Genomic DNA, 15,427 nt, shown 5'->3' on the forward strand with positions numbered 1-15,427 from the left:
AAATAAAAATAACAATAGCAATAAAATAACAATAATTGACCCTTTATCAGATCACTTTATAAAGCTCATGATTAAACTGATAATTTAATTTTGTTATATAGAATTATTGAAGTATTCAAAGTGCATATTTTAGGACAGTTAAGAATAAAGTGTTGTGTTATTATGGAAACATTATGATAGCCTATTTGAACTGAGTCTAAATTGAGGTAGCCTATAATAGGATACTGTATAAACGTGAATGTTCCCTGGTCTCGGCGCAGCCCTTGCTATTTTATGAAAATCACAACATACCTTACATATTTCAATATTTTTGTGTGCTGACAATGCGAACTCAAAACGTATGCGTGAGAACTAAACACTTGAGAATAAAACCAAAATAGTACTTTCAAGTGAAGCACCACAGGTTGTAAGATACAAGGTAAATTAACGCAACGGGAAATATACAGGAAATTAACAAATCAAGACTTTTGAAAGAGTCAAAGATTTGCCGAAAAAAGTCTACACAAAGAAATTCGTCCAAATTCCAAAACCCATGCGACAGCTTCCTTTCCCTGACTCTGCGTCTGAGGTAGACAAGACTAATCTTATAGGTCAACAATCTGAATTCGGCCTTGCCTATAGGCTGACGGATATGTCACATATGAGTTCTTCCGCTATCGACAGCTGAAGACGCAAGACAATCTTTGACAATTGTTAAAGTTCATGTTGGCTTTTACAAAGACATTGAAGAGACATAGAAGGTATGTTGAATGACGAAGATAAACTTTTATATTATTATAATTGGCCAGACACTGGAATCTGCACAGCTACGGTGTAATAACTCCTATAATTGTTTGTCCTTATATGACTATGGCTTATCCTCAGTAGCCTATACAATTAAACTGAGAGAAGTAAAACATAGAATGAATGAACATTGATGCTCAGTACCTAAACTAAACGTAGAGTGGTTTTATAGCGTCTTCAATGTTTTTACACTTTCAGATTTATCTGAATGACTTGGGCAAGTTCTAAAATATCCTGAATGATAGCCTATAATCAAAGATTGGCTAATATAAATATCCCATCATATTTGATTCATGCTTTATTCTGGTTTCTCTGTTTTATATTTGGCGACATACTAGTCTGTCCTTAATGTACTGATGTGAACCAGACTATATGACATGTACCAGGCTATATGACATGTACCAGGCTATATGACGTGAACCAGGCTATATGACGTGAACCAGGCTATATGACATGAACCAGGCTATATGATGTGAACCAGGCTATATGACATGAACCAGGCTATATGACGTGAACCAGGCTATATGACGTGAACCAGGCTATATGACGTGAACCAGGCTATATGATGTGAACCAGGCTATATGACATGTACCAGGCTATATGATGTGAACCAAGCTATATGATATGAACCAGACTATATGACATGTACCAGGCTATATGACATGTACCAGGCTATGACGTGAACCAGGCTATATGACGTGAACCTATATGAGGCTGATATGACTATATGATGTGAACCAGGCTATATGTGAACCTATATGATGTGAACCAGACTATATGACATGTACCAGGCAGGCTATATGATGTGACAACCAGGCTATATGACATGTACCAGGCTATATGACATGAACCAGGCTATATGATGTGAACCAGGTGAACCAGGCTATATGATGTGAACCAGGCTATATGACATGTGAACCAGGCTATATGATGTGAACCAGGCTATATGATATGAACCAGACTATATGACATGTACCAGGCTGTATATATGACGTGAACCAGGCTATATGATGTGAACCAGACTATATGATGTGAACCAGGCTATATGATGTGAACCAGGCTATATGATGTGAACCAGGCTATATGACATGTACCAGGCTATATGATGTGAACCAAGCTATATGATATGAACCAGACTATATGACATGTACCAGGCTATATGATGTGAACCAGGCTATATGACATGTACCAGGCTATATGATGTGAACCAAGCTATATGATATGAACCAGACTATATGACATGTACCAGGCTATATGACATGTACCAGGCTGTATGACGTGTACCAGGCTATATGACGTGAACCAGGCTATATGATGTGAACCAGACTATATGATGAACCAGGCTATATGATGTGAACCAGGCTATATGATGTGAACCAGACTATATGACATGTACCAGGCTATATGATGTGAACCAGACTATATGACATGTACCAGGCTATATGATGTGAACCAGACAATATGACATGTACCAGACTATATGACATGTACCAGGCTATATGACGTGAACCAGGCTATATGATGTGAACCAGGCTATATGATGTGAACCAGACTATATGACATGTACCAGGCTATATGATGTGAACCAGACAATATGACATGTACCAGGCTATATGACATGTACCAGGCTATATGACATGTACCAGGCTATATGACATGAACCAGGCTATATGGCGTGAACCAGGCTATATGATGTGAACCAGGCTATATGATGTGAACCAGACTATATGACATGTACCAGGCTATATGACATGTACCAGGCTATATGACGTGAACCAGGCTATATGACGTGAACCAGGCTATATGACATGTACCAGGCTATATGACATGTACCAGGCTATATGACATGTACCAGGCTATATGACATGTACCAGGCTATATGACATGTACCAGGCTGTATGACGTGAACCAGGCTATATGACGTGAACCAGGCTATATGACGTGAACCAGGCTATATGATGTGAACCAGGCTATATGATGTGAACCAGGCTATATGATGTGAACCAGGCTATATGATGTGAACCAGGCTATATGATGTGAACCAGACTATATGACATGTACCAGGCTGTATGACATGTACCAGGCTGTATGACATGTACCAGGCTATATGACGTGAACCAGGCTATATGACGTGAACCAGGCTATATGATGTGAACCAGGCTATATGACATGTACCAGGCTATATGATGTGAACCAAGCTATATTATATGAACCAGACTATATGACATGTACCAGGCTATATGACATGTACCAGGCTGTATGACGTGTACCAGGCTATATGACGTGAACCAGACTATATGATGTGAACCAGACTATATGACGTGAACCAGGCTATATGACGTGAACCAGGCTATATGACATGTACCAGGCTATATGACGTACCAGGCTATATGACATGTACCAGGCTATATGACATGTACAAGGCTGTATGACATGAACCAGACTATATGACATGTACCAGACTATATGATGTGAACCAGGCTATATGACGTGAACCAGACTATATGACTTGAACCAGGTGTAACAGTATAACTTTAGACCGTCCCCTCGCCCATTCCCGGGAGCGAACCAGGGACCCTCTGCACACATCTACAACTGTCACCCACGAAGCATCGTTACCCATCGCTCCACAAAAGCCGCGGCCCTTGCAGAGCAAGGGGAACCACTACTTTAAGGTCTCAAAGCGAGTGACGTCACCGTTTGAAACGCTATTAGCGCGCACCACCGCTAACTATCTAGCCATTTCACATTGGTTACACAGGCTATATGACGGGAACCAGGCTATATGATGGGATCCAGGCTACTGTATATGATGTGACTGAACAAGTCTCTTCTACAGTCTATTTATTGTCTGGTGATGTTTATATAACATATATAACATCACACACTAGCATTTTACTTTGTAACATTGTGCCAACAAATAGACAAGAGCACACACCTAGACAAGACTACACGCCTATCTTATCCAATAGTTTTGATGTATCTCAGATGGGTAGCTAGTATTTCATTAAGCTGTCAATGTAAGGTTCGAAATTTATGGGAATAAACCAGTAGGAAATCAATTAATTATAATGACTTTGTAAAATGTGTTTTTTATTTGTAATAACACTGACATGATACTGAAAATCAAATGATTGCACAGCACACCCCACACAGACAGCATGCTGCAGACTTAAAAAATGAATGTTAGTTATCTCTGTAATCTGATCGAGTCCCTTGATACGTTTCTTTATACAAGGAGTTGTCTGTTGTCTGTTGTGACCCGCAGTGACTGACTGAGTCATTCAGACAGTGTGCAGCAGGCCAAAGGGATTTCACTAATTAGCCCCTGGCATCTGCTACTTGTGTGCTATGAAAGAGAAAGAGAGAGAGGGGGGTGGGGGTGGACAGACAGACAGTGAGCCTCCGAGGTTCAGTCAGAAGTTTGTTACATGGGCGGATGGGTGGACAGACAGACAGTGAGCCTCCGAGGTTCAGTCAGAAGTTTGTTACATGGGCGGATGGGTGGACAGACAGACAGTGAGCCTCCGAGGTTCAGACAGAAGTTTGTTACATGGGCGGATGGGTGGACAGACAGACAGTGAATGAGCAGAAGTTTGTTACATGGGCGGATGGGTGGACAGACAGGTTCTCAGAGGTTCAGGCAGAAGTTTGTTACATGGGCGGATGGGTGGACAGACAGACAGTGAGCCTCCGAGGTTCAGGCAGAAGTTTGTTACATGGGCGGATGGGTGGACAGACAGACAGTGAGCCTCCGAGGTTCAGGCAGAAGTTTGTTACATGGGCGGATGGGTGGACAGACAGACAGTGAGCCTCCGAGGTTCAGACAGAAGTTTGTTACATGGGCGGATGGGTGGACAGACAGACAGTGAGCCTCCGAGGTTCAGGCAGAAGTTTGTTACATGGGCGGATGGGTGGACAGACAGACAGTGAGCCTCCGAGGTTCAGGCAGAAGTTTGTTACATGGGGAACATGGCTGACTGGGCTTAAAACAAACAAGGATAAAAGGGATTATAGACCCAGGCATTTCTTTAGGAAGCGGAAATGAACGAGTGTGGGAATATTTGGATTTCCCATGCGTTCAATAACATGCCCATGCTATATATTTGAATAACACATTATTAGTGAGCGTACTTTCAGTCATATGTTTTCAAGAACAAGGGATTAGAGAAAATAATTGTAAAATGATTTTCTAAAGTGTGAAAATCACATGTAGGCTATATCTGGCCTAACGTGTTTCAAATACAATAAGAACACATTTTCAGACAGGTTACAAGCGGCTGTGAAATTAGCGAGGCTGTAAAAGCAAGACTGAAGAAGGTGGGGATTTCAACTGGCTTGCTAGCCATGTGGTCATAACACAAACCAAGCCATGAGTGTCTGGAGAAGACCCTTCTACAGATCATAGATATTTTACAGTACAGTGTGTGCTTGGATCTGGGATGAAACTGCCAGAATGAACCATAATGTATTAGAGTAATAACTTTGTGTGATTAGATTCAGATCAAGCCATGCTATTTCTGCTGATGCATCCTTTGCTACTGTCCCAGAGCTCAGAAAAGGGAATTGATTCATACCCCGTAAAGTCTAGAGTCAGACTATGTCCATTCAGATATTTCAAGTGTCTAGTTATTGGGATGCTGGGAGAGCTTCATAGCCCCCATGATGCAGTACAGTAGCAGCTCACAATCAAAGCCCCCTGGGCTCCCATCTCATTATGCAACGCTCTGAGCTCCGGCTGGCCCCTCCTGATGACTTCACGATGTGGAAAATTCTACTGAGCGACCACAGAACTCGTATAGGAGCAGGCCTGCTGAATGCTTAGTGGTCGGAGCTGGGGGACTAATAAAGTTGAGAGACTGAGGCAGGCAGATTATACGGAGGGTATTAGGTCTTCTGCTTTTGCCGTGGATAATCAGATATGGGAATGCTGATTGGGGAGGTGACACTATTGTTTAGGAGTTGATTAGGTGTTTTTCCTGGTCAGGAACAACTGGCCCTATGAACATAGGTTCATCAGCATATAAAATAAATTATTTTCAAGGATCATACTATATAACTACTGCTGTAGATCCCTTCTCTATTCATATACTGTCCATACTGTCTTTACACACCACTATATTAGGGCTGTCCCCGACTAAAACAAATCTTGGTCGACTGAGAGTCGTTTGACTTTCGACCAATCGATTGGTCGAAATGTTAAAACATGTATTTTCCATATATAGACACACCCTATGTTTGAATAAAATCATCTAGGCTACTGAGCTTGTCTGATGCTTTAAGCACTGCGATTAAAAATTAAGACACACAAAGTACTAAAGAAGGAACCAGAGATCAATATTGACTAACCAGAAGAAAAAAACCTGTTCCCGACCCTCCTCCTCCCGCTGCCCTCTGCTTGCTGGGCTTCGCAGATTCGTCCGTTAAAGACGCTGCATGGTCATTCTGCCGTCTGCATTGGCCGTGCAGCATTTAGGGTGATGCGGCCTCTGCAGAAGTCAGGACATTCATACTTCTTGCACTTCACCGAGCAGCGCAGAACTGTTGTGAAGGAAGTTGTCAAAGGAAGTGAGTTTGTGTTTATACAGGACATCCCGCCCTCACCTACCATCAACCAATCATGTCAATCCAGAGCTATAAGTGCCCTCCTCATTGTTAAACATTTTTAGAGGCGCTCAGCGATGTGATACGGAGCTCAATTTGACCTCTGCATGCCTCCGGACTCTTTGCAATTGCATCACACCATCCATACAACGCTTTCGATCACATTTTCGGATCAAGCATAAATGGGCTCTGAAGTTGGCTCTTTGCTCCACTAATAGGCTATACCAGCAGTCAGAAACCTTTTCCATTTGGAGTGCCAATTTATCATACCATTTCTGCTGATCTGCGTGCCAGTCATGATTTTCATATGCACTTTTTCATGGAACAGTTTCATTTCATTTTAATAAAGTTTTCATATCTCAAAATCAATATCATGTGGTTAATCAACATTCGATCTAATTTAAAATGTTACAAATCTAAAAGTAACTTCTATTACCATTGCCAATATGTAAAAATAGTCTACAGTGGCAAGAAAAAGTATGTGAACCCTTTGGAATTACCTGGATTTCTGCATAAATTGATCATACAATTTGATCTGATCTTAATATTCACAACAGTAGACAAACACAGTCTGCTAAAACTAATGACACACAAACAATTCTATGTTTTCATGTCTTTATTGAACACACCGTGTAAACATTCACAGTGTAGGGTGGAAAATGTATGTGAACCCTTGGATTTAATAACTGGTTTGGCAGCAATAACCTCAACCAAACATTTTCTGTAGTTGCTGATCAAACCAGCACAACGGTCAGGAGGAATTTTGGACAATTCATGTTTGCAAAACTGTTTCAGTTCAGCAATTTTCTTAGGATGTCTGGTGTGAACCGCTCTTGAGGTCATGCCACAGCATCTCAATCGGGTTGAGGTCAGGACTCTGACTGGGCCACTCCAGAAGGCATATTTTTTTCTGTTGAAGCCATTCTGTTGTTGATTTACTTCTATGTTTTGGATCGTTGTCCTGTTGCATCACCCAACTTCTGTTGAGCTTCAATTGGTGGACAGATAGCTTTATATTCTCCTTCAACATGTCTTGATAATCTTGGGAATTCATTTTTCTGTCGATGATAGCAAGCTGTCCAGGCCCTGAGGCAGCAAAGCAGCAATGCTCACTCCACCAGGCCCTGAGGCAGCAAAGCAGCAATGCTCACTCCACCATACTTTAAAGTTGGGTGAGGTTTTGATTTTGGTGTGCTGTGCTGTGCCTTTTTTTCTCCACACATAGTGTTGTGTGTTCCTTCCAAACAAGTCAACTTTAGTTTAATATGTCCATAGAATATTTTGCCAGGAGTGCTGTGGAACATCCACATGCTCTTTTTCGAACTTCAGACATGCAGCAATGTTTTTCTTGGACAGCAGTGGCTTCTTCTGTGGTGTCCTCCCATGAACACCATTCGTGTTTAGTGTTTTACGTATCGTAGACTCGTCAACAGAGATGTTAGCACGTTCCAGAGATTTCTGTAAGTCTTTAGCTGACACTCTAGGATTCTTCTTAACCTCATTGAGCATTATGCACTGTGCTCTGGCAGTCATCTTTGCAGGACGGCCACTCATAGTGAGAGTAGCAACAGTGCTTTCTCCATTTATGGACAATTTGTCTTACCGTGGACTGATGAACATTAAGGCTTTTAGAGATACTTTTATAAATACAATAATGTGTGTGTTATTAGTTTAAGCACAATGTGTTTGTCTATTGTTGTGACTTAGATGAAGATCATATACATTTTTATGACATATTTATGCAGAAATCTAGGTAATTCCAAAGGTTTCACATACTTTTTTCTTGCCACTGTACATAAAGCCAACAAATAAAAAACATTGCATTCCGCAGGTGGAAAATATCCTGATAAAAATAAATATCCTTTAAATCACATTGACTACACATGGCTTGTCAGCAAGGAACTTTAAACATTGTATCAACTTGGTCTGGCCAGAAGCTCTGCTAGCCAACTTGCAACATTGTATAAAATATTAGGGTCAGAGTTTCCGGTGCGGACTAGTAATCAAGTAGGCCTAGTTTATGACGATTCCACCGGATCAGAGCCGGACATTTTTTCCCCTTTCATGCTGAGTGGTTCTCAAAAGGGAGAGCGCTGGAAAGATGTTTTAAATAGTCTACATTGAGGAACTATTGTCATTCTCTATGGATGTAAAAAACAAACTTTGTTTACTTGCACTCTGCAAACAACGTGTCCACTCCTACAATGTCAACAGTAAGATCTAATAATAATATATTGAATGCATTATCAGAAATTACCATAACCAAACAAACATTGTAGATGAGAAATATGGTAATTAATGGTAAATGTACTAAAAAATCAAATCAAATCAAATTTATTTGTCACATACACATGGTTAGCAGATGTTAATGCGAGTGTAGCGAAATGCTTGTGCTTCTAGTTCCGACAATGCAGTAATAACCAACAAGTAATCGAACTAACAATTCCTAAACTACTGTCTTATACACAGTGTAAGGGGATAAAGAATATGTACATAAGGATATATGAATGAGTGATGGTACAGAGCAGCATAGGCAAGATACACGATGGATAGATGGTATCGAGTACAGTATATACATATGAGATGAGTATGTAAACAAAGTGGCATAGTTAAAGTGACTAGTGATACATGTATTACATAAGGATGCAGTCGATGATATAGAGTACAGTATATACGTATGCATATGAGATGAATATGAGATGAATAATGTAGGGTAAGTAACATTATATAAGGTAGCATTGTTTAAAGTGGCTAGTGATATATTTACATCATTTCCCATCAATTCCCATTATTAAAGTGGCTGGAGTTGAGTCAGTGTCAGTGTGTTGGCAGCAGCCACTCAATGTTAGTGGTGGCTGTTTAACAGTCTGATGGCCTTGAGATAGAAGCTGTTTTTCAGTCTCTCGGTCCCAGCTTTGATGCACCTGTACTGACCTCGCCTTCTGGATGATAGCAGGGTGAACAGGCAGTGGCTTGGGTGGTTGATGTCCTTGATGATCTTTATGGCCTTCCTGTAACATCGGGTGGTGTAGGTGTCCTGGAGGGCAGGTAGTTTGCCCCCGGTGATGCGTTGTGCAGACCTCACTACCCTCTGGAGAGCCTTACGGTTGAGGGCGGAGCAGTTGCCGTACCAGGCGGTGATACAGCCTGCCAGGATGCTCTCGATTGTGCATCTGTAGAAGTTTGTGAGTGCTTTTGGTGACAAGCCGAATTTCTTCAGCCTCCTGAGGTTGAAGAGGCGCTGCTGCGCCTTCTTCACGATGCTGTCTGTGTGAGTGGACCAATTCAGTTTGTCTGTGATGCGTATGCCGAGGAACTTAAATCTTGCTACCCTCTCCACTACTGTTCCATCGATGTGGATAGGGGGGTGTTCCCTCTGCTGTTTCCTGAAGTCCACAATCATCTCCTTAGTTTTGTTGACGTTGAGTGTGAGGTTATTTTCCTGACACCACACTCCGAGGGCCCTCACCTCCTCCCTGTAGGCCGTCTCGTCGTTGTTGGTAATCAAGCCTACCACTGTTGTGTCGTCCGCAAACTTGATGATTGAGTTGGAGGCGTGCGTGGCCACGCAGTCGTGGGTGAACAGGGAGTGCAGGAGAGGGCTCAGAACGCACCCTTGTGGGGCCCCAGTGTTGAGGATCAGCGGGGAGGAGATGTTGTTACCTACCCTCACCACCTGGGGCGGCCCGTCAGGAAGTCCAGTACCCAGTTGCACAGGGCGGGGTCGAGACCCAGGGTCTCGAGCTTGATGACGAGCTTGGAGGGTACTATGGTGTTGAATGCCGAGCTGTAGTCAATGAACAGCATTCTCACATAGGTATTCCTCTTGTCCAGATGGGTTAGGGCAGTGTGCAGTGTGGTTGAGATTGCATCGTCTGTGGACCTATTTGGGCGGTAAGCAAATTGGAGTGGGTCTAGGGTGTCAGGTAGGGTGGAGGTGAAATGGTCCTTGACTAGTCTCTCAAAGCACTTCATGATGACGGAAGTGAGTGCTACGGGGCGGTAGTCGTTTAGCTCAGTTACCTTAGCTTTCTTGGGAACAGGAACCATGGTGGCCCTCTTGAAGCATGTGGGAACAGCAGACTGGTATAGGGATTGATTGAATATGTCCGTAGACACACCAGCCAGCTGGTCTGCGCATGCTCTGAGGGCGCGGCTGGGGATGCCGTCTGGGCCTGCAGCCTTGCGAGGGTTAACACGTTTAAATGTTTTACTCACCTCGGCTGCAGTGAAGGAGAGACCGCATGTTTCCGTTGCAGGCCGTGTCAGTGGTACTGTATTGTCCTCAAAGCGGGCAAAAAAGTTATTTAGTCTGCCTGGGAGCAAGACATCCTGGTCCGTGACTGGGCTGGATTTCTTCCTGTAGTCCGTGATTGACTGTAGACCCTGCCACATGCCTCTTGTGTCTGAGCCGTTGAATTGAGATTCTACTTTGTCTCTGTACTGACGCTTAGCTTGTTTGATAGCCTTGCGGAGGGAATAGCTGCACTGTTTGTATTCGGTCATGTTACCAGACACCTTGCCCTGATTAAAAGCAGTGGTTCGCACTTTCAGTTTCACGCGAATGCTGCCATCAATCCACGGTTTCTGGTTAGGGAATGTTTTAATCGTTGCTATGGGAACGACATCTTCAACGCACGTTCTAATAAACTCGCACACCGAATCAGCGTATTCGTCAATGTTGTTATCTGACGCAATACGAAACATGTCCAAGTCCACGTGATGGAAGCAGTCTTGGAGTGTGGAGTCAGCTTGGTCGGACCAGCGTTGGACAGACCTCAGCGTGGGAGCTTCTTGTTTCAGTTTCTGTCTGTAGGCAGGGATCAGCAAAATGGAGTCGTGGTCAGCTTTTCCGAAAGGGGGGCGGGGCAGGGCCTTATATGCGTCACGGAAGTTAGAGTAACAGTGATCCAAGGTTTTTCCACCCCTGGTTGCGCAATCGATATGCTGATAAAATTTAGGGAGTCTTGTTTTCAGATTAGCCTTGTTAAAATCCCCAGCAACAATGAATGCAGCCTCCGGATAAATGGTTTCCAGTTTGCAAAGAGTTAAATAAAGTTCGTTCAGAGCCATCGATGTGTCTGCTTGGGGGGGATATATACGGCTGTGATTATAATCGAAGTGAATTCTCTTGGTAGATAATGCGGTCTACATTTGATTGTGAGGAATTCTAAATCAGGTGAACAGAAGGATTTGAGTTCCTGTATGTTTCTTTCATCGCACCATGTCTCGTTAGCCATAAGGCATACGCCCCCACCCCTCTTCTTACCAGAAAGGTGTTTATTTCTGTCGGAGCGATACGTGGAGAAACCCGTTGGCTGCACCGCTTCGGATAGCGTCTCTCCAGTGAGCCATGTTTCCGTGAAGCACAGAACGTTACAGTCTCTGATGTCCCTCTGGAATGCTACCCTTGCTCGGATTTCATCAACCTTGTTGTCAAGAGACTGGACATTGGCAAGAAGAATGCTAGGGAGTGGTGCACGGTGTGCCCGTTCCGGAGTCTGACCAGAAGACCGCCTCGTTTCCCTCTTTTTCGGAGTCGTTTTTTTGGGTCGCTGCATGCGATCCATTCCGTTGTCCTGTTTGTAAGGCAGAACACAGGATCCGAGTCGCGAAAAACATATTCTTGGTCGTACTGATGGTGATTTGACGCTGATCTTATATTCAGTAGTTCTTCTCGACTGTATGTAATGAAACCTAAGATGACCTGGGGTACTAATGTAAGAAAAACCACGTAAAAAAAACAAAAAACTGCATAGTTTCCTAGGAACGCGAAGCGAGGCGGCCATCTCTGTCGGCGCCGGAAGTTACAGTCTGATGATACTGGTGTAATGGACAGGTGTGAATCAGACTGGTGTCTCATGTGCCATACATTTTTTTCTATATACATTTGCCACTGCTCGACTAAAAAATTATTGGTCGACCAACAGCCTATCAATCAAAAAATCGACCAGTCTACTAAATGGGGTCAGCCCTACATTATATACACTGAACAAAAATATAAACGCAACATGCAACAATTTCAAATAGTTCAAAAATAGTTCATAACTTTGACATCAGCAATTCACGCTGTCTGCCATCTGCCCGGGTACAGTTGAAACCAGGATTCCAAGAGTGTGCAAAGCTGTCATCCAGGCAAAGGATGGTTACTTTGAAGAATCTCCAATAGAACATATATTGTGATTTGTTTATAACTTTTAATTACTACATGATTCCATGTGTGTTATTTCATTTCATTGATGTCCATACTATTATTCTTCTATGTAGAAAATAGCAAAAATATACACAAACACACATATACACACACTTTGTCAGGGTGTTCCACAGGGGTGCTGGCCCATATTGACTCCAATGCTTCCCACAGTTGTGTCAAGTTGGCCGGATGTCCTTTGAGTGGTGGACCATTTTTAATACACACATTTTTGAACGTGAAACACCCAGCAGCATTGCAGTTCTTGGCACAAACCGGTGCGCCTGGCACCTACTGCGATACTCCGTTCTAAGGCACTTGAATCTTTTGCCCAGTTTCCCTCTGAATGACATACATACACAATCCATGCCTCAATTACCTCGAGGCTTAAAAAATCATTTTTAAACCTGTCTCCTCCCCTTCATCTACACTGATTTAAAGTGGATTTAACAAGTGACATCAATAAGGAATCATAGCTTTCACCTGGATTCACCTGGTCAGTCTATGCATGGAAATAGCAGGTGTTCCTAATGATTTATATTTATATTCTGGAGTAATTTCTTGCTTTTTGGATTTTGTGTGTATTGTTTTGTGTTGCTAGGTATTACTGCATTTAGAAACACAAGCATTTAGCTGCACCTGGGATAACATCTGCAAATTTGAGTGCGCGACCAATACACTTATTATTTAGTGTTATTTTGTCAAGTCTGACGGTCTCTTTCCAACTTACTAATAATATCCCAATGAGCTCACCATGAGTTTCTGTGAACTCTTTTAAGGATCCCATTGCTTAGTGTGATACTGAATGAACTACGCTGATCCCAAAGCCTGGCCTGCATGTGTTGGCTGGCCAGAGTGTGGTTGTATGTTTGAGGTGTGGATACCACAGTGTTGTCAACAGACTCAGGGCAGCTGCACCAAGTAAAGAATGCATGGAGCCTACAAAGAGACCACAACACATCTCAAAGATTCTCTCCCCTGATTTTTAACCACTAATTCTAAAGGGGTCAAAACAAAAGTTGGAGGGAGAGAGGATCCCAAAGCACAACTTGTTGAGTCTCGATATGAACGAATATGGGTATGAATGACGGCAGTTACTTAATATCTTTTCGACAACTATGTGAAAAATCTGTATATATACAGATTGGGACTGAGAGTTTCCGTCTCTGTCTACTCACCATATGTTGGTGTATTGGTATTTGGTATTTTATTAGGATCCCCATTATCTGTTGCAAAAGCAGCAGCTACTCTTCACACAAAACATGAAACATAATTACAGAACATCAATAGACAAGAACAGCTCAAGGACAGAACTACATACATTTGAGTGTGTGTGAGGCATTTGTCTCCACATGTATGACGTTCACAAGCTCCTCACAAAGACAAGTGAACCATGAGAGTGAATGGCAAATGCAGTGCTTTTCTCTCAGTTTATCAAAGCTTTCAGCTTTTATTAACAAAGGTACTGGGCCTGGTAAATGCATCCAGTGTTTAAATAGTGGACCTCTTAGATTGAAATGTTGCCTGATATCAAAGTCTTTGCCAGATTTGTGCTAATTTCTGCACTGTTAAAAGTTTATTCAAAATCTATAGTGATCCACAATGACCCAAAGGATTCAAGGGTTCTTTAACTTAAGTACACTATTGGCCAACTTATCCAAATATCTTGTTCAAACACAAAGCAAACAACTTCCGTGTTGTTATATTATAATTTATTGACAGTGTATGTCATGGTACTGACCCAACTCTTCTCCCCGGCATGCCCATAGGAGTCCCAGATGAACATGGAGAGCCTGAGCAAGCCAGAGCTGCTAATGCTGTTCAGTGTCCTGGAAGGAGAGCTGGAAGCCCGTGACCTGGTCATTGAGGCCTCAGGGTAAGAGCTATCCTTCTCCCCAGTCTTTTCCCTTGTTTCATTTCCAGGCAGAGCCCCAATGCCCCTCAATGATGCTACCCATTGAGTATAATGTGAGGTCCACGCATAGAGATATAACTATGATTTATACTTATGTCCGAGGAGTTTCCATGAAGCGCATGAAACAAATGAGAACATTGGTTAGAGTTGCGCATTCTGTTTACTGACAAGAGGACTACCTGAGAGATAGCAGGTTGGGCAGGTAACAAGTACTACACCGGATCTGATGCTCGTCGGATGTGGCAGGGCTTGAAAACTATTACAGACTACAAAGGGAAACCCAGCCACAAGCTGCCCAGTAACGCGAGCCTACCAGACAAGCCAAATGCCTTTTATGCTCGCTTCAAAGCAAGCAACACTGAAGCATGCATGAGAGCACCAGCCGTTCCGGACGACTGCGTGATCACGCTCTTTGGTAGCCAATGTGAGCAAGACCTTTAAAGAGAGTCAACATTCACAAAGCTGCGGGATCAGACGGATTACCAGGACGTATACTCAAAGCATGCGTGGATCAACTGGCAAGTGTCTTCACTGACATTTTCAACCTCTCCCTGACTGAGTCTGGTCATGGCGGAAACCCTAGACCCACTCCAATTCGCATACTACCCCAACAGATCCATAGTTAATGCCATCTCAGTTGCACTCCACACTGCCTTTTCCCACCTCAACAAAAGAAACACCTACTGTATGTAAGAATGCTGTTCATTGACTACAGCTCACCATTCAACACCATAGTGCCCACAAAGCTCATCACTAAGCTAAGGACCATGAGACTAAATACCTCCCTCTGCAACTGGATCCTGGACTTCCTGACGGGCCGCCCCCAGGTGGTAAGGGTAGGCAACAACACCTCTGCCATGCTGATTCTCTACACTGGGGCCTCTCAGGGGTGCATGCTTTGTCCCCTTCTGTACTCCCTGTTCACCCACGACTGC

At 43.0% G+C, this 15,427-nt stretch overlaps 1 protein-coding gene across 1 annotated transcript in view; it reads left to right on the top strand.

Annotated features, from left to right (window-relative positions):
- The first annotated feature begins 652 nt into the window (after window positions 1–652).
- The window catches only part of LOC135540315 (CTTNBP2 N-terminal-like protein), a 36,576-nt gene continuing 21,801 nt past the window's right edge, over window positions 653–15,427 (top strand). Inside the window, exons 1-3 of the mRNA XM_064966902.1 lie at window positions 653–740; window positions 14,347–14,445; window positions 15,320–15,328. Of these exons, the coding sequence (XP_064822974.1) occupies window positions 14,356–14,445; window positions 15,320–15,328 (99 nt within the window). The 5' untranslated portion in view covers window positions 653–740; window positions 14,347–14,355. The remainder of the gene's footprint in view (window positions 741–14,346; window positions 14,446–15,319; window positions 15,329–15,427) is intronic.

Source organism: Oncorhynchus masou, chromosome 5, assembly GCF_036934945.1.
Source record: "Oncorhynchus masou masou isolate Uvic2021 chromosome 5, UVic_Omas_1.1, whole genome shotgun sequence".
Lineage (NCBI taxonomy): Eukaryota > Metazoa > Chordata > Actinopteri > Salmoniformes > Salmonidae > Oncorhynchus > Oncorhynchus masou.